Here is a 20,033-nt window from a genome sequence, read left to right as displayed (position 1 = left end):
TTATTGGTAATTAATTAAATTAACATGGATGAAGTAAACAAAAACATCATATGATGATTCAGATCATAAACTGGTCTTTTATATGGACTAAATTGACCCAAATGTGCTACATAATCTTGCAGCTATTCTTTAATTTGCATCTGCGTCTCAGTTTCTCCTAACCACAGTGTGCATTGTTTTATGTTGCTGTCTTACTTAATAACTAGGTGTCAGTTTGAAGCTTTAAAGAAAAGAAAGAGAAACCACAAATGAACATAAAATTATACACTGTATATAATATAACTTACCACATGACAACTACACTTTTCACAACGTCACATTAGGACTTCACCAAATCCTTTAGTGAAATACGGAAAAAAGAAAAAAAAACTTCACAAGACTTCAAGGTCACTTTAGACTAAATGTCTAAAGTGGGTGCGTGTGCATGAGTATATTTGTATGTGGATGTGGAATTGATATGCAAGATGGGGGAAGGAAGTGTATGTTTTTCTCTAAGAAGGGCCATCATAATTGTATGCTGCATGTGGACATGCAGTGACAGTAAAAGTCTCGTGATACTGATTCTGGTTCTGAAGGAGGCACAGCTCTGACAAAAGCTGAAAAGCCAGATAAATGGATAGTTTCCAGATGTCTTAGACTTACAGCAGATAGACTTTACAGATCCACATTGAAATTACTTGGTCACAGTAAATCAGTTACGCATAAAAAAGAAAACCGCAAGTGAAATGTAAAGAAGGTAAAGTTAAATAATAAAAATAATAATAATAACAATAATAATAAAAATAATAAAATAAAATGTACAACATATGAACAAATGTACAAGAAATACAGACAGAAGTTAACATGGATAACATGAAGTTATCTATCACAAAGGTAGTTAGTTGTTGTACAGTTCGCTTGAGAATGGTAGGTAAAACATCCTGTAGTATTTACGGAATCAGTTTGCCTATTATGTTTCCAGTCTTTTGGATCAGTTTGTCAATCCTATATATGTGTGTGTGAGATTGTACATACAAACATTTAACCAATGTTTCTCCTTAAACTGCAAGTCTTCTTCTGAATAGACAGTCTCTATGTAACATCCTTTCGTATGTAAAAGTCTCACACTCACAAAAGCTGTGGTATTCACCGTTTGCTTTCAGACTTGAAGTATGACTTAACTGTGCAAACCTGATCAGGTGATTTTTTCCTCAAGCCTTGTTTTAACCACCAGACACGTTCACTGCATATTGTGTGAGTCACAGCAGCAGTGGTGTCAGAGACACGAAAGGACAACCGACATATAGTCCAAACACCGCAAGAGCTTCGCTGGATGCAGTGTAAGTTTTTTTTTTGTTTGTTTTTTGTTTGTTTTTTTGACTGAAATTAAGAATGCAGAATCCACTTGGACACAACTGTTTTTTTTTGTTTGTTTGTTTTTGTTTTGTTTTGTTTTGTTTTGTTTTTGTTTTTGTTTTTTAACTCTGATATACTTCACCCCTGCTTGCAGATGTTATGACAGCAGGCAAAAAACCCCCAAAAAACTAATACTTAAATTTGTAACCTTTTCCACTGGGTCTGCTGCCATAGTAACCACTCTACTACGTTAGCTTTTCTACTGTGAGTTATTCTTGTTTTTTAACCCTTATAGTGTGTTAGAAAGCTTCCAGCCCAAAGTTGTCAAAAAAACAAAAAACAAACAATGTGTATATATCTTTTTATACATCTGTGTGCCCATAGATGATATAAAATGTCAACATACTGTGAGAAAAGTGTTGCCATGGGATTAGGTGTCCAAAGGGGAGACAGGTGCATTGGAATGTAGAGGGAATGGTATGAGACGGGGTGTGATGTGGTAGGGTGACGTTGGAGAGTGTAAAGTGAGTGAGCAAATTTGATCCACAGAGCAACCTAAAACATCTTCTATGATCTACGGTTGCATGCAACTAAATTTACTAAAATTGTGAAACATTTATTTCAGGAATATCAGGAATCCTTGTCCCAATAAAACAAGAAAAAAAATGTGTACACTTTGTTAGAATAACAATGTGTGCAGTATGTTTAAGTCACATGAGTTACATAATCTTAATATGCCACTGGTGTTTACTGCTGTAAAGTTACCTTGATTCTAAACCCTCCCCTTCTTTTTTAAGGACAAATCATTAGAAGCTGCTGAAAAAAAAATGCCAAACTGTGACTCAAAGTCTCCCAAGGATCCACCAGCTGGTCAGGTAAGAGTGCTGACGTCTGTTTTGTCTTAATCTTCACTATGTTAAACTCCATCTTTTATAGAACTGATGTCTTGCCTGTGTCTTTTGCACAACAGGTGGTTACATTTAAAACAGCCAAAGTAAACGTGTCTGGCAGGCTTTAAACTTTGATCTAAACAACCTGCTGCCAACATCATTACGATGCCATTTGGATTGTCTCCACTTCTTCAGAAATAAGTTACTATGATGCGTCATCATTCTTTGGTGTTAGGCAAAACGTTAACAGACGTTTGTGTAAATGTTTGCAGACAGTTTTGCCTTGAGTGACTGCATACACCTTTCATTTGCTGAACACCCTCCATTCCCTCAGTCCCCCACACTCTCCACTGTGTAAATACAACGGTGACAGTTTTTATTCTCATTTGCTTCTGTGCATTTTTTGAATCTTGACTCCAGACCAGTTCTTCATCACAAAGAGGTTGTGGGCCGGGAATTGTCAGGCTGTTTTCTCTATCAGTCGCTAGCTACACTAAGTGCTTCCTAGATTTCAAATCTTGTCAGAATCTTTATCTCACGATAGATAAACATAGATAATTTGTCCATTCACTGTCCAGCATTTTTTTTTAAAGTGGTTCTTTTTCCAAAAATGACCAAAGACAGCTTTTCAGGTGGCACAACCAACCATCTGGTGCATGTCATAGCAATACACAAAAGGAAAAGACAAGACTTGCAGGTTGCGAGTGGCACAACATGCAAGTTTCTTCTTGTGCATAACTTTGCATAATATTTTGTGTCTCACCTGAGATGTCCTTGAGGTGTCCTTTGTACCTTAGCATCTCATGACATACCTTACCCAGTTGAGCAGGTGCCCTGTTAACTGAGGCTCTAGTCTGCATTTCATTTGTATAGGTATGCTTTGGCTATAATAATAATATATAATAATATAATAATAATAATAATAATAATAATAATAATAATAATAATAATAATAATAGTAATAATAATAATAATAACAGCGACCGATATTGCAGAAAACAGTTAGCACATAACCAGTGTCATAATGTAGGAGAAAGGAAATGTAATTCCTGAGTGGACTAGTTGTAATGTTTTTATTCCAGCTGTTTGAATACACATGTGCATATAATAACATTTGAAACTCTCGCTCCCTGTGCTCTTGACCAGGAATCTCTTGTGGATGGTGCAGTGAAGTCTGAGCGTGGAAACTGGACCAACAAGACAGAGTACATACTCACTATGACTGCCTATGCAGTTGGTCTGGGAAATATCTGGAGGTTTCCATACTTAGCTTACAGGAATGGAGGAGGTATTTATGTGGCATCAGTGTTTAGAGGCACACATTTGATAACAGTGTTCCAGGTATTCACAACAGCTTGTTTTCATCCCTATGAACAGCTGCCTTTCTCATCCCCTATTTCCTGACATTGTTTTTGTGTGGAATTCCACTTTACTTCATGGAAAGTGCAGTCGGTCAGTTCTGCAGCCAAGGTCCCTTAAACATGTGGAGAGCAGTGCCAATACTTCAGGGTAAGTCTGAAAGAAATCATTGTTGAGGACCCCATGCTTCTACCCAAAACATGAAATAGAAGCCTGTTTTGAGTTGTACTATTTTTAGTGTAAAAAGAAGTTTTATATTTTTTTGATGGATGGATAAATTAGTTGTTATTGCACATAATGGCAGGAGATATCTCATTTCGTTATTGCTTTGTAATTTATTAAAACTGAATTATAACCTTTATCTTCTACAGGAGTTGGCATAGGCATAATTACATTGAACGCAATAACTGCAATTTACTACAACGTCATCATCGCCTACAGCCTCTTCTACCTCTTTGCCTCCATGCAGTCTACTCTGCCGTGGTCCAGCTGCTCTAGTTGGGCTGACAGCCACTGCAGCAGCACGCCTATAGGTGCTCCTCCGCTCCGTCACCTTTATTCCATTTGCACTGATATTTCAGGTCAAGCCACTCACTGGTCACGTCTCCTCCTGTAGTGTATTGTAATGTAAGCGGCATTCTGATGACTAACTGGACTCAGGAAAACCAAACTTGTCCTTCATCCGACATGATCACAGTTCCAGTGCAGAGTCCGAGTGAGCAGTACTGGGAGTATGAATCGCACACTTTAATGCAAACAAGCACAAATCCACATTTATCGTATCGCAGTGTCTTTACAGATGTTTCTTCTTCTTCTCAGTCGTGTGGCTCTGCAGAGATCCAGTGGTCTAGATGAAACAGGATCAATAGTTTGGCACTTAGCTCTCTGTCTGCTGCTGAGCTCCACCCTTGTCGCTTCTGTTCTCATGTACGGAATCAAGATATCAGGCAAAGCAAGTCAAGTTTATTCTTTTTGTGAGATTTGTTTTGTTCCATTTTGTGAAGACATGTGTTATGGTTCACATCTTTTTTGGCATTTTACTGAGGTTAGCTCATAGGTTCAGTGTATGAATGTGTGACATGTGTCTCTGCAGGTTGTGTATTTCACTGCAACATTCCCTTTTTTGGTGATTCTGATCCTGTTGATCAGAGGTGTGACACTAGAGGGAGCTGAAGAAGGCATCGCTTTCTACATTGGCTCCAAGTCTAATTTCACCAAACTGACTGAGGCCCAGGTAACCCAGACATAACTTCTCACAACCCTCTATGGTCCAAACTCACTTCTTGTTTCTAGATAGGGCCCTCCATAGAGTGTCTAAAAGATAACAAGATAAATAACTCAAGATCTTGAGAAAACAGAGGAAATTAAATTGTTATCACATGAAAACAATACGTGAACTCCTGGCTGCTTAGGACTTCCGTAGGAAATAAAGTAATGTGCACGCCATGGAAACTTACAGAAAGCTGTGCAATGGGCATTGGATTTAATACGTAAAAAAAAAAAATTAAAAACAAAAAAAAAAAAAATCACCCAACAATTGTTCAAACATTTCCATCCTAGATCCACAAGAAACCCACAAGCATTCCCACCCTTGTGGCTTGTTGACAATGTAGATTATTTTTTACATTATATCACCTCTCCTCTTTCTCTTTTCTAAACGTGTGTTTTAGATCTGGACGGATGCAGCGAGTCAGACTTTTTATTCTCTCTCTATTGCTTGGGGTGGAGTCGTGACCCTTTCGTCCTATAACAACTTCCACAACCAAATGGTGCTTTGGGACTCAGTTGCTCTTAGCTTCATTAACCATGGTATAAACACACCTCATTGCTTATCTGTTGTGTAAATATTGAAGCCACTTTGTGTACATTTTGACAACCAGTATTCCAGTGACTTGTTCATGGGTGTTTCTTTTATTTTGTAGGCCATTAGGAAATAGTTTCTGTTTGAAATCATTTAAAGCATTATACTGTATGTCTAAGCTAATTAGTCTGTTTGGCTATTTCCATCTCCTTTTAGGGACCAGTGTGTTTGCAGGCTTTGCTATCTTTTCAGTTTTGGGACATATGGCTCACAACAGTGGAAAGCCTGTAGACGAAGTGGTGGATGACGGTCAGACATCATTAACACCACTTTGTTTTAATTCAAAAGTCCTCTGTGTGTTCTCTGATGTCAGTTGTATCCATTCTTTCTTTTCAGGGTTTGCTCTTGCTTTCATTGCATATCCAGAGGCTCTGGCCACACTTCCCGTTGCCCCAGTGTGGTCCGTTTTGTTCTTCTTAATGCTTTTGATTGTTGGTCTGGACTCTCAATTTACATTCATAGGTGAAATTCATCTTCAGTCATAAGTGCCCACATATATATATATAGAGAGATATCAAACAACCATACTGTTAATTAAGAATCCCTGTTGACCAGCATCATTGACTGTTATCTCTTTATTTGTCATTAGAGGTGATCATGACCACCCTGATGGATTCCTTCCCTGTCTTCAAATCCAAACGTCCCTTATTGTGCATTGGTGTGTGTATCATCGTCTTTCTTCTGGGTCTTCCATGTGTGACAGCGGTATGGTAGGACTCCTGAAATTGATTGAACTACAGATTTCAATCTTTACCCTGCTCACCTGCAATATTTGTGTGTCCGAGGAAGGCAGGAATATACTGGGTAACTCTAATCGACCACTATTGTTCCACCTTTGTGGCTCTTATTTTGGCCTTCCTGGAGATCGTTGGTTTCTGCTACATATATGGTAAATATAAATGTCACAGTGATATGTATGTAACGCTCTCTATGTATGCCTAAAGTAGGATACAGCCACCTGGGTTCTCTTATGCAAAGTACAGCATCTGTACTCATTTACAGTTCACCAGTGGTGAGTAGAGTAAACTGGTACTCAAGTTAAAGTGTTTCTTGTATTTGTAATAATCATTACTCAAGTAGAAGTAAAAGTACTTATAAAAAGTACTTGAGTAAGAGTAAAAAAGAATCTCCAAAAAAACTACTCAAGTAATGAGTAACTTATTGTACATTTCGTTAAGCACCATCAGACAGCAAGGCTAAAACGTATTGAAGTGTACTGTTTTTTGAAATGTATTGACTCTTTAAAGCAGTCTGAGTTGTGCATGTACAATGCACAACCTGAGCAAACATAAAACTGTAAAAATGTGTATTTTCAAAACATCTAAAGCATTTGAACAACAGGCCACACGAAGATAGTGAACACAAAGATAACTCACTGTATATTTAGCAGAGTTTTGGCAAAAAAAAAAGAAAAAAAAAGTATATCTCATGATCTCATAATGTTAACATTTGATGTGATAGATGTGATTTCTCTCTATCATAATATTATTTATTATAGCTCATGTTTAAGACTTTTTTGTACCATAGTTGTGAGTTGTGATAATTATTTTTAAAATAATTTTGACTTAGCTTCACTAACTAACAGTCGTTGTCTTAAAGTTACTTACCATCATGTGCTTTCTGAAATTAGGTTGCACTATGGCTATTATTTTTAGACATTTAGACAAGGCAGATGTGGCCTCAATGCTGGGCCAGGGATGAATATGTTCCCCTGAAGGTGAAGCAGGTGCGTTGGTCCTCGGCCATTAGCTTCAACTACTATTGATTAGGAGGGGGATGGTGGAAGAACATTTTTTTTGGGGAAAAAAAAAATCACGATAGATAAACACAGATAATTTGTCCACTCACTGTCCAGTATTTTTTTTTTAAACTCCAGACAATAACGCATTCTTTCAGTTTTGCATGGATTCTACTGCATTTAACTATGCCAAGGTTTAATTAATGTGAAGGAAGATTGCTTTTTGCTGCTTTCACTTGAACTTGTTCTTGTCATGCACAACAGGTATTAATCGTTTGATTAAAGACATCGAGATGATGATTGAAAAACAGAGCTTCTACTTCTGGTTGTGGTGGAAAGCTAGTTGGCTCGTCATCACCCCATTTATTATACTGGTGAATATATAATTTTTTTTCTGCATTTTTTTTTTTCAACATTGTTGCGTTGTTGCAAAATGCAACAAATCCATCAACATATTTCAACTCTTACCCCTCAACTTACAAAGCGGGTATTGTATACCAAAAAACTGTAACCATTTTAGTTTGTTTTGTCCTGTAGTGTGAGAGAAAGGTGATATAGAAAAATATATTTGAGCAAAAAGTATGAAATTAGGTAACTTAAAACTAATGAATGAACATGTAGGTTTACCAAAATGATAATAGAAGGGCGGCACAGCGGCCCTTTCTGGGTGGAGTTTGCATGTTGTCCCTGTGTCTGCGTGGGTTTTCTGTGGGTACTCTGGCTTCCTCCCACCTCCAAAAGCATGCTCGTTAGGTTAATTGGTGACCCTAAATGGACCCTAGGTGTTTGTCTCTGTGTTAGCCCTGCGATAGGCTGGTGACCTGTCCAGAGTGTACCCTCCCTCAGCTGGGATAGGTTCCAGCAACCCCTGTTATGCTGCGGTTATGTAATGGTTGTATGATTGGTAAAACAATGTTGTAGTTCCCACATAATGAGAGTGAAATTAATTTAATTTGTCATTACATCTTGCAGACATACATTATGTTGTGTGGCATAGTTTGTATTAGGTCAACAAGTGTTTTAAGTACCAATTTCTTTTTTATGTTTGGCACGTTAGGCACAGATATACCACATTCAAGAGCTCTGTTTTCTGTAAACTGCTCTGTATGCCTGCACAGATATGACTCCATGCTCTGTTGGCTCTAGGGGATCTTCGTATGGTCTATGGTGACTTATACAGACCCAACATATGCAGATATCGAGTACCCCTCCTGGGGTTTGGCTCTTGGATGGTGCATGATTGCATTCGTCCTCGTCTGGATCCCTGTTGTTGCTGTGTATAAGATCACAAAAGCGGAGGGAAACCTCTGGAAGGTTTGTTTTTCATGTTTTCTAATAGAGTTAGTATATATTTGTTTGTTTTAAATTTTAGGCTGCTTTGTCTTACAAAATTTTAATTGCACTATACTTTCTACAGCGCTTCCTGTTATTGTGTAATCCCTCTGAGAAATGGCATCCCTACTTGGAAATCAACAGAGGGGAACGCTACTCAGAAGAAAAATGCTGCCAAAAAATTATATTAACAGACAATAAGAAAATGGGTTCATGAAAAAAGATTTTACATTGATATAAGTTTATGTTGACAATAATTCTGCAGCCAAACTGAAATCATTCTGCTCAGAGACTCCAACTTAACTATTAACCTGTACATTAAATAAAGTCATCCAATGATTTATAAGTGTTTACAGGCCTCAAAAACACAAAAATGCTTATCAATGTGAAGCTTTTGACATGCAGAGAATGGTTCTACTGGCTGTGCATCTTTGAATTTGTGGTGAATAGAGATTTTTCACAACTCTATTGACAACACTGAAACTATGCTATAAAAGACCAAGATGGACTGAGACAGAATCATTTTTAGGGTTTTTAAACAGTTTTGTCCACATCTGCTTTGAAAGACATTTTGTCATTTTGCTACTGTTAAAGCTCATGCTGGGCAAACATGTGCGGAAAGAACATATTTATTCAAATCAGAGAACAACGATCATATCAAGTTTTTACTTGGTTATTAATACAAATATTTATTGTGTGGTTATGAAAACGGTTTCCGGCTGCCACCCTAGTTTCATTTGGTTTGGTTATTTGGTTATAAGTTATGCCCTTATTTGCATTTTTAAGCACAGTATTGCAGTTGCAGTCAGAGGAATTGACTGCTACTGTCATGGTAGGCATTTGTAAAGCCTTTCTTTATTGATTTCAGTGTAACTATCTTTTTTTAAAGATAGATTTTTTCTTTTTTTTAAATGTCCCTAGGCCTAATTGAAGTTCTGTGTCTGCAGTTGGAAGTTTGTCTTGTTTGTTGTGTTTTTAACTCCACCATCACCAAATCAACTCATTGTGAAAGACTTTAAGATCTAACTGTAACAGACTCTGTCAACATTCAGATGGTAATTAACAAACATGTTGGCTTTGTGTGCTAAAGAGCTCATAATTTCTCCAAGAGCTCCACCTGGTAGAGAGCAGACATTAAACAAATATCCAGACTACTGAGGGTTCCTCCTTTGTTCTGTTCGATGATCGTTTTATCACCCTTCTCTTTAAATGTACCTCATTAAGTCTATATTTGTTCCATTAATAATAAAAAAGATTTTATCCAAAGTAGTGCTGTCTGCATGTGTTTCAGTGGGAATATGTGCTGTAGGTGTGTCTGTTTTATATATTTTGTGCTTCTTCATTCTTCAAATATCTTCTATTAAATCTTCTATTAAACCAAAATGGCAGTGTAGCTGTATGCAGCAGCTCGAGACTTGAGACTTTTTATGTTCAGATTTGAGTTTTTGTTTGTGTTTTCGCCCGCATTTGAGACTTGAAGCCTTAATCCTGTACAGAATGGCTGTACAGTGGGATATTGGTAACAACCTCTGAACTTCATGCACCCCCGAAACTGGATTATATTCAACCAGAAATGCAGTGGACCACAACGCCCCCTCTGCGGTTTAGGTGATGAAGGACACAACGTAAACAAAAGCAGGGCATGCAGAGTGGGCTGTGTACTAGGCTACATGCTAACCCACACAGACCAGCTCTCCCCAGTCTGCTCTTCACTGATGCTGGGTCACTCGCCAATAAACTGGACAGGATTTGACTGAGGATCGTGTCATGTAAGGCGGGCAGCTGTGTGGTGATTTTCACTGAGACCTTGTTGGATAACAGCATCCCCGTTGCAGCAGCTGAGCTAGCAGGACGCTCTCTGTTCTGGGTCGTCAGGACTGCAGCTTCATTCAAGACCAAAGACGGAGGTTTGGGACTGTACATCCACAACTCACGGTGTACAGTTATGAACATAATAAGATCTTTTTGCTCCTCCGATTTAGAATGTGCTTATATAGAGCATGTATAGCGATATCCCACATTTATTCAACGATCATGGCAATCTGTTATCCGCAAGCTGCATCTGATGAGAAGAGGAGATTCAGCAGCATATTAAGCACTGTGCGAGACCAGTGATTTATTCTAATATCAGCAGCCTTTTGAAAGAGCATTAAAACTGCATTAAAACTGAAAGCATTTAAAAAATACACCCAGGCTGTCAATGGTTTGCCTGCAATGTACGTGATGACGTATTAGACAGAGGAAAGGACAGACATGCACCCGGGACTCCTGGCAATGTGAAAGTGCACCAAAGGCGAGTTGACCCGGGTCTGAAAATGCCAGCGTTTTCGATGTGAAAGGGGTATATCAGACCTGCAGAGTTCCAAGCTACATTTACTGTTGTGGTCTCATCAACCTGCCTAGTCTACATGGCCTCCTGCATCCACTCATACCTGGAGGAACACTTCTCACAACCTGCCCATGATTCTTCTTATACTCTTAAACTATAACATAAGATCATCAGCTATATCTTGTATTATTAGATTGATTCAACATGTTTCCTTCAGCTCGATTTATGTATCTATGACAGGAATTTGTTTATCGCGTTTCTCTTGCTATTCTTTTCGCTCTATCTTCTCTGTTTCCACCTGACTGACTTTTGGAAGATGGGTTCCTCCATATGAGTTGGGTTCTGCTCAGGTTTTTTCCTGTTAAAAGGGAGTTCTTCCTTGCCACTGTAGCATTCAGGCTTCCTCTGGAGGTTTCAGGTCAGTTTTTGTAAAGCGCCTTGAGACAATTTGTATTGTTTTTGACGCTAAATAAATTAAATGGAATTGAATTGGACTGACTCCTGTGCCATCCATCCCACAAACATGGTTGTGTAATTTGCAGACAACACCACCACGGTAAGTCTCATATCCAACAATGACGAGACCTACTACAGAGTACAGATCCAGAATCTGACACAGTGGTGTTCCGGGAATAACCTTCTCCTGAACATCAGCAAGACCAAGGAGGCTATAGTGGATTACAGGAGGTACAGGAAGACTGAACATGCTCCTCTATGCATACATGGGGAGGTGGTGAAGCGTGTGAATAGCATAAAGTTCCAGGGCATCCACATTTCCTCTGACCTATCCTGGACTGAGAACACCTCACACCTGGTGAGGAAGGCCCAACAACAGCTCTTCTTTCTCAGGAAGTTGAAGCGAACTGGACTTTGTTCACAGCTGCTCACAAACTTCTACAGGGCCACAATTGAGAGCATTCTGTGTCTCAGTGAGACAGTGTGGTATGGGAGCTGCACAGCAAAAAACATGATGTCTTGCACGTTTCTGCCAACCATAATGATGGATCCAGAACTTTCAGTGAATGGAACTGCAACTTTTTGAATTGAGGCCTCAGGGTGAAACAGAAAAATACAGAACCTATGTCGTTCCTTTTTTTCAGTGTTTCAGATGTCATCGGCTCACCCCTCACTGTTCTAACCCCCAACGTCAGTGGCGGACTACAGGCTTATGACAGAGCTGCATCAGATATTGACCCTTGTTGCTTCGCCACTACGATGAGGTAAAAAGGATTAAGGACTGTAATCTAGAATGTATGTGTGTATACGGCGTGCAGGGTTAATGTGCTTGCTCCGCCTCTTCTCCTTCTTTTTTTGGCCAAGTTTTGTAGCAGAAAGAGCACCGCGCATAGGCCAGGAATGTGTACTACAGCCTTTCTACAACTGTATGCAGTTTTGCAGTGGATCAACCTTCACAGAGAATTTCTCGAAAGCAGAAAAAAGAAAAAAAATAATTTTTTTTTTTGCTAAGTGTTAACGCAGCCTAAAACAAACACAGCCAGACTCAGGCAGTATGTTTACATGCACGTGAAAAAACAAATTGCAACAACGTAAGTGCATGTAAACACGTTACTCCGACTAAAATCGGAGTTCTCCTTATCCCATTAAGACACCCGGATAATGCGATTTGATAAGTATACAACTTAATCGGACTACAATCAGATAACATGAAACATCGAAGAAAACCGATCGCAGAAGAAGACGGTCAACAGAGCCGGTAGAAGAACCGTCTGAGGGATAGCGCATATCTTACCTGCACCATAAGAAGCGTGCAAATTACGTAGGAGGTTAAAAGAGCTGTACTATTATCCTTCTGGTTGTTTGAAATACCGGTCTGACGCGTGAATGACTCTTTATTATTTATTATATGACGTAATAGGTCAACCGGAAAAATGGACCATATCAATGTGGTATTATCCCGCAGAAAAGACACATATTGCCAACTAGTGTGGAGGAGGAGGACATGTTCCCATCAGTTATTCGATTTTCTTCCGCTGCATGTAAACTGGGACAAAGACTCTAGTCAGAAAGCTCGATTAAGCTCTGCATATAAAACGCACTGAGGGACAGCTTCTTCCCCAGAGCTGTGAAAGCAATCGCCCCCCACCATATTGAAAGACTGACATCCCATCCCCCTACAGAACACATGCACCCTCCCCCCTCCAGCCACACACACTCACCTTCTCACATAAACGCATACCCCTGCTGACAATCAAACAAACCATCAGTCCTCCAATGGAAGGCAATCACATACAACATTTCATGGACTTGCACTAAGCTTCACTTTATGTACATTGCATTATTTCACTGTAAATATTTTTTTTTTCTATGGGTGTTCATATTTTCGTAAGTGTTATATTTAAATGACACTTACATGTTTGCCTTTAAGCCTGGAGTCTCTCATTTTGTCTGTCATTATGTTCTCGTACTGACAATAAAGACTCTTGATTCTTGATATTTACATAGCATTTATTCTAAAGATGTCATGATTTTATCTGCGATTGTGACTATGTTACTATCTGCAGTCTATGTTGCTCCGTAAAAAAAGTGAACATATCAATGCAAAAGTTTGATTGTTCAATTTTGAAAGGTAGGTAACTATCATAGCTTCATGCTGCATTGCTGGGTTGTGGTTTTGTAACTTTACTGAATATGGACATAAACAAACCAGAGCTTCAAACTTGCTTTAAATACTATTTTTATTCAGGTCAGGACAGCGACAGGTGTTACAGAGCTGTTCTTGAAGTGACCTTGTTGGATGGTTCACATTAATATTGATGATTGACTCAGCCCATGACTGATGAGAACAAGAAGTGTAGAGTTTAACTGTGAACTGTTTATGACCAGTTGCAGCACTTGCAGCTGTCATCAAACACCAGGCCAGCAGCACAGTGCTGGGTGTAGGTCTTTCCTTGGTCGCAGTCATAGAAATGGTTCTTGTTGGTTGCATCAGGATAGAGTCCGTTAGCCTTGCCAGTACAGAAGCCAGAGCCTGCACTGCCACCACTGCTGCCGCCACCACCACTGGGCTGGGGCTGAGGTTGAGGTTGATGCGGGGGCTGGCGGGTTGGCTGGACTGGAGGGAGTGGTTGAGTGCGGGGACTGCAGGCTGGAGAGAGAAATTACATTAATTAAAATATGGAACCAGCCTCAAGATGTTTATTAATGAAGAATACGTGGTTCAGGCATACTAGTTCCAGTTCCCAGTCCACTCTTGATAGTGTTGATCAGGGGGTATGCTCCCTGCCCACAGAAAGTGCCACTGAAGTCATCCAGATCCAAACTCCACACCATAGCTCCACCGAAACCACTCTGCTTCAGCCACTGAATCTACACAGCAGAGCAGACACAAAACCAAGTGTTTAATGAGCTTTGCTTAATTTGCTTAATCAGCAACATTTATGACAAGTATTTAAATATCTAAACACGACTTCATACCTTAGTCTGGAAGCTCTTAACATTGTCATATCCAACCCAGGTTCCCTGGTTGTAGGCATAAGGCACACTTTGAGGGGCATCCCAAGCCTGTGTGGCTCCTTGCTTCAGGAAAGTGCAGATCTGATGGGAGGGAGAGATTTTAAGTACTACACACATACATTACATTCACACACAGATTCGGACAAAATGAAGTACATACCTCATAGTATGACCAGAAGCCTGCCTGACGGGTGAAAGTTCCTGCAGATCCAGGTCCACTGGCGGGAGCTCCCACAGCGGTGTCAGAGGAAGCCAGACGGAAGGTGTGACCGTAGGTGGGGAAACCAACCAGCAGTTTCTCAGCTGGTGCACCGTTGCTCTTCCAGTAGTTCATAGCGTAATCCTTGGGGGGAAAAAAGAGCACAGACTGGTAAGAACATCCGCTTTTTATTTATTTATTTTTTTTACTCATTTACAGAATATTATATTTAACATATATAGAGAATGATCCTGACACTAACCACATTGAAGTAGATCATAGATCCCTGATCAGCAGGGCCCTTGTAGAGAGGGCTGTTCTGTCCAACATTGTGCTCCCAGGAACCGTGGAAGTCATAGGTCATAACGTGGAAGTAGTCCAGCACACTGCCAAACACACAAGAGGATTAATGTTCAGTACAGACCACTATCTAACAAAAGAGAGAATGCATGCACTCCATGTACTTACGCTCCAATCTGGGAAATCTGATATCCAGAGTCAATGGTTCCCTTTCCAGCGGAGACAGCAGCAGTCAACATTAGACGAGGACGGTTAGTCTTCTTACCCTCTGCCTCAAAGGCACTCATCATCTCCTACGAATTATGGAGAAGAGAGTCAATGTATGATCATAGCTGATATGTCCCCAATCAGCCTGTTCTCTGGTTTGTGTCATAGCCAATACTACAGTATAACCTAAATTCACATGCACTTGTCTGTTGTCAAAAACCTGACGAACCTGGACCAGGATGGTGTAGCGCTCCTTATCCTCAGGTGGGGAGCCACGAGAGCCAGGGTACTCCCAGTCGATGTCCAGACCATCAAACTGGTACTGACGCAGAAAGGAGATCACACTGTTGATGAAAGTCTGACGATTGGCAGCAGAGGAAACCATGGCTGTGAACCTACGAACAAAAAGACCAGGAATTTCTACCTATGCTACAATGTTCTCTTGGTGAAAGTGTTGACCCTCAGTGCATTACTACTTACTTCTGAGTTCCAAAGTTCCACCCACCAATGGCCAGCAGAGTCTTCAGGTTGCTGTTCCTGTAAGCAGTTACAACATATATGTTCTGTTATCTGTTATCCTCTTACAGAGTTTGTCCATATGCTTCTTTTGTGCATCCCTCTATCACTATCAGCAGTACTAACTGGTTCTTAAGGCCTTGGAACTGTCCGTAGAGTTTCTCATCGTCCCACTCGTAGGTCTTGATCATGTTGTTGTCCATTCCAGCAAAGGCATAGATGAGATGGTCACAGAGACATGGGTCAATGTTGGTGGGAAAATACTTTCCTGCACCAGGACGGTACTGTCCCCAGTTAGTGAAATAACAGGAGAGGATGTAGGATGATCCTGTAACAGAATGAACAATTCTTACATTATGCCACCTCATAAAATGCATCACCAACAGAGGAGTAAATAAAATGTGTTAAATAAAATGTGTACTTACCAAGCTGTGCATGCAGCAGGAGAGCCAATCCTGCAAATATTAGAGACAGGATTAGAAAGGGTGAAGAGATGCAAGGTGAACCACATAATCATCCATGTAAATAAATATTTTCTGTGGAAATGTCTAGTCTTAGACGTTTTTCAGAGAAAGAAGATCAACTTACCGATGCAGATTAGTAGCTTGCCCATGTTGTCTCTGTACAACATACTAAGGACCTGCAGAAGCTTTTATAGTCCTCAGTTGTTCTGCATATCTCTAAACTTTGTTTGATGTAGTTTGACTACTCAGCGAAAGTGAGAAGTCAAACTCATTCAGTTGTTTGGTCAAGACAGGGGTTTCACAGGATTTACTGAAAGCATCGATAACCTTCAAGTGCCCTTTGATAATGATATGATATGATGAAGTTAGATGTTTCCAAGGATACTTTTGTTTAAACCTCCATAGTGTCTGATCTTCCCAAACACTCCTTTTTAATCTTTTTACCTCTAACGCTTACCTGTGTATTCATATGTCAAGTGTCTTTAATCAGGTTTAGTCTTTCTGATGAGGGGTGGGATGAACTTCACAGACGCAGCCAAATTTGAGTTGCATCATTTAACATTTGCACAAGTTGTCTGATAGTGATGTTTGCTTTGCTGACCTTAAGTTCTCTACACCATGCCTTATCGTCCGTAGACATGGTTTAATATCAGTTAAAAACCTTAGACTGCAAATTTAAATGGAAAAAAGGCTTTTGTCCTCTCCTGTCCTTGTAAGCAGATCAGTTGTTTAATGATTAGAGTGTAATGTGGATTCTGTAATAATTGGTTTTACAGTTTTATTTTATTTTTTTTCCAAATCTTCATTGACTGACACTGACTGGTAATGTATAAATGATGCAAATGCTGTAAATACACAGATCAGGCATAACATAATGACCATGGACTTAATGTGGTGTAGGTCCCCTTTGTGCCTCCAAAACAGTTGTGTCTCATCAGAGAATGGGCATGGGCTTTCTGAAGGTGTCCTGTGGTGTCTGGTAACATAACGTTGTTAGTGGGGGCCTTTAGTGTGTCAGGCTGCTGGGGATGGCTGCTGCCATCAAGACTGTCATTCCTATAGGTTGGGGGGTGTCTGGTCTAGGTGGGTGGTACATGTCTAAGTGACTTCCACATGAATGCCAGGTCCAAACGTTTCCCAGGAGAACATTGGATTGTTGCAAGATGGTCAATGTTATTTAGGTCTCCTGTCAATGGAGCAGCAGAGAGTAGCTGCTCTGGAACTGCTTCGAATGCTTCACCCACTCATTTTCCAACCTGGGCATAGACCCATCCTTCCAGTCCCATGCATGTTTAATCATCAGGTGTTTGATGTGTGCTCAACTAAGCCTGATAATGTTCTATGTATATTATAATGTAATCAAAAAAAAAAAAAAAAAAAAAACGACAGGAACTGCTGAGTTCAAAAGTAAAGATAAGCACTCAATGTCAAGGCTAACATGCGTCTATGTGGGAGGTATAATGTTTACCATGTACACCATCATAGTTTAGTGTGTTGAGGCGCTTACAGTTGCAAATATGGCATAAATCTAAATATTTAACTTGCTGGTGGCACCACTGTAATTTAAAAGCCATGTAGTCACTGAGATTCTGGGATCTCTGATGTCTGCAAACCATCTGGAAGTTTCTGTATGTCAAAACTATTTTCCGATAATAGCACCGAAGGATAATGCACCAGAGCTTTTCACTATGTAAGTTAAAGTTATGCGCCAAAAAGCAAAGAGATCGGAGCTTTTGTTAGACTCTGCCCTTCTGACATCACTACATATGTTCATAAACAGTTTATTCAATAGCAGCTGAGCGACTTCAGCCTGGACTGAAGAGGTGGGCTGGCTGACTTTGTGATACCGAGATGTTTACACAAAATCATCGCAGAGCCAGTGGGTGCAGCGTGGATCATTGTACTGCAGGTTTCCACACAATGTTACAAAATGACTTTTCCTAAAACAGCACATTATTATTGCCAAGAAATTCAGGCAATCTCTGCACCAGACTGTAGTTCAGTTTCATTCCACCAATACTTAAATCTATATAAATTGTCACTGTAGTTTTTTGTGGCTACATCATTGTTGCATCATTGCTCAGACTCAATGGCATTTTTTTGAGGGTCCCAAAAAATGTTTTTGTTGTGTCCTTCTTTGAAAGAGGAGAATTTTCTTGTTTGTGGTTAATTTAAAACAAATTTAAAGCATGGTGTTACTCTTATATAGTTGTTGAGTGATGTAGTTGGAGAGAAATATAAATGGGATGAGTGGATGTTTGGTCAGTATTTAAAAATAATTTCCAACATGTTCATGGTTGCTTTGTGAAAACATGAGCACAGTTTCAAATGCAGTAACAACTCTCACCACCAGAGAGCACTAATAAACTGCGTTTTAGTTAGGACCTATTTTGTCTACCATGTTCCATGTACAACAGACTATTTATCCTGGGATCAGTTGAGTCTCCCACGTGAGATTATTTGCTCTTTAAAATAGTCCGGATATTTAAGCTAATGGAACAAAATGTGTTAACAGCATTTTGTTCTTTTTCATTCTTTTTCTGTAGAGGGAAATTGCATTGAACGAATTGAACCGCAAACCTAACTCATCTCTCTGCCTCTCTCACCATGGCAACTATGCTCAGGGAGCCAGCTGATTAACACAAACCTGTTGCCATCTCCCACGCAATACACACAGCCAAATAATGCACACAGACACAGACACAGCCACACACACAGACACACACTAATGCGTGTCACATGAAATTCAAGATTTACCATTATTAATAATGTTGTCTTTTAATTTAGAGAACACAGGATGAAGACACTAAAAATGAGTCTGTCTGCTCTGGCGTATGCAGGACGTGTATTACATTGGGGAGCAGGTGTGATGAAGCTGCACAAATAGTAGTTGCAGAATGTGTGTTTCCTTGTGCACTTCTCACATTATGTAAGACTACATATTTGAAGCAGAAGGAGAAAATGGTATAAACAATGCTCCGTATGTTTTCCTTATCAGTTTGAGCCTTAAGAATTTTATAGCACATCCAACCTATAAATTTTAAAAAACAAAAAACAAACAAACAAACAAAAAAAAAGAAGAAGAAGAAGAAAGAAAGTAAATGTGAGCAGCACTCAGTGTTCAGCTCTGTCCATCCATCTCTGCTCCCCTTCTCTTTCACCGGCCTCTGGCTTCTCAACAACCCGTTGCTATTAGATACTGCTGAGCTTGTCACCATGGCATCAAGTGCTCAATCATTTTGTCTCTGCCATGTTTCTATCAGTTTTTTTTTTTTTTTTTTTGCATGCACAAACCCACCCTACAAACACCTTGTCTATGCACCATAGACTGTAACGACATACGTGACATGAATGTTCACATTTCGTGCACACAATGAAGTTAACATACAGAGAAAGAGGAAAGGTGAGGCAGAGAATGAAGAATTAAAGGAGTGAAAGGACAGTGAGGCAGAAGTATAGGCAGAGCTGATTTTCTTTCTCTGATATAAGCTACAACCCCTCCAGTGTTTCCATGGCAACCCCCCCACCTCCCCTTTCAGCAAGCTACCACTTATCCTTGCTGCCTTTCACTCAGCAAGGCATGTGGGTGTGTGTGTGCTTTTGTGTGTGGGCTCTTGAAAGAATCGAACAAATGAAGGGGAGAGACATAAGAGAGACAAATGTGATATGTACAGACATACATACAGTGTACAGTTAAGCTCAGAAATATGGAGAGTGACATGATTTGGGCTCCGAATGCAACCACATTGGATTTGAAAAGAAACAACTGACATTCTATGGAAAAGCAGACTTTCAGGTTTAATTCAAGTGGTTAAACAAAATTATCTATGAAACCATATATAGCTTATATATATGAAACAGTAAGGAATAGCAATCATTTTAAACAAAATCTCCTCATTTCAGAGTCAGGAAGTAATTGGACAAATTAACATGAATAAAATGTTCATTTTTTAAGTATTGTTGAGAATCCTTCTGCTCAATGACTGCCTGAAGTCTGGAAACTATGGACATCACCAAACGCTGGGTTTT

General features: G+C 39.7%; 2 protein-coding genes across 2 annotated transcripts; one reads left to right on the top strand and one right to left on the bottom strand.

Annotated features, from left to right (window-relative positions):
• The first annotated feature begins 1,178 nt into the window (after positions 1-1,178).
• Positions 1,179-9,898, top strand: LOC125007371 (sodium- and chloride-dependent neutral and basic amino acid transporter B(0+)-like). The gene is made up of 16 exons (XM_047584181.1): positions 1,179-1,319; positions 2,133-2,210; positions 3,372-3,513; positions 3,603-3,734; positions 3,956-4,117; positions 4,201-4,315; positions 4,404-4,536; positions 4,678-4,818; positions 5,255-5,393; positions 5,602-5,694; positions 5,782-5,907; positions 6,035-6,150; positions 6,235-6,334; positions 7,448-7,557; positions 8,330-8,497; positions 8,601-9,898. Exons 2-16 carry the CDS (start codon positions 2,163-2,165, stop codon positions 8,730-8,732), a joined length of 1,857 nt encoding a protein of 618 aa, XP_047440137.1. The 5' UTR covers positions 1,179-1,319; positions 2,133-2,162; the 3' UTR covers positions 8,733-9,898.
• Positions 9,899-13,522: 3,624 nt separating this feature from the next.
• On the bottom strand, positions 13,523-16,188 carry LOC125006810 (acidic mammalian chitinase-like). The gene is made up of 11 exons (XM_047583214.1): positions 16,129-16,188; positions 15,966-15,995; positions 15,667-15,868; positions 15,505-15,561; positions 15,254-15,419; positions 14,986-15,110; positions 14,780-14,903; positions 14,479-14,661; positions 14,280-14,399; positions 14,033-14,171; positions 13,523-13,950 (listed from the first exon to the last, which is right to left on the bottom strand). Exons 1-11 carry the CDS (start codon positions 16,169-16,171, stop codon positions 13,679-13,681), a joined length of 1,461 nt encoding a protein of 486 aa, XP_047439170.1. The 5' UTR covers positions 16,172-16,188; the 3' UTR covers positions 13,523-13,678.
• Between the last annotated feature and the right edge of the window lie 3,845 nt (positions 16,189-20,033).

Source organism: Mugil cephalus, chromosome 4 (assembly GCF_022458985.1).
Source record: "Mugil cephalus isolate CIBA_MC_2020 chromosome 4, CIBA_Mcephalus_1.1, whole genome shotgun sequence".
Classification (NCBI taxonomy): Eukaryota; Metazoa; Chordata; class Actinopteri; order Mugiliformes; family Mugilidae; genus Mugil; species Mugil cephalus.
This window is presented reverse-complemented; position numbering and strand designations above follow the sequence as displayed.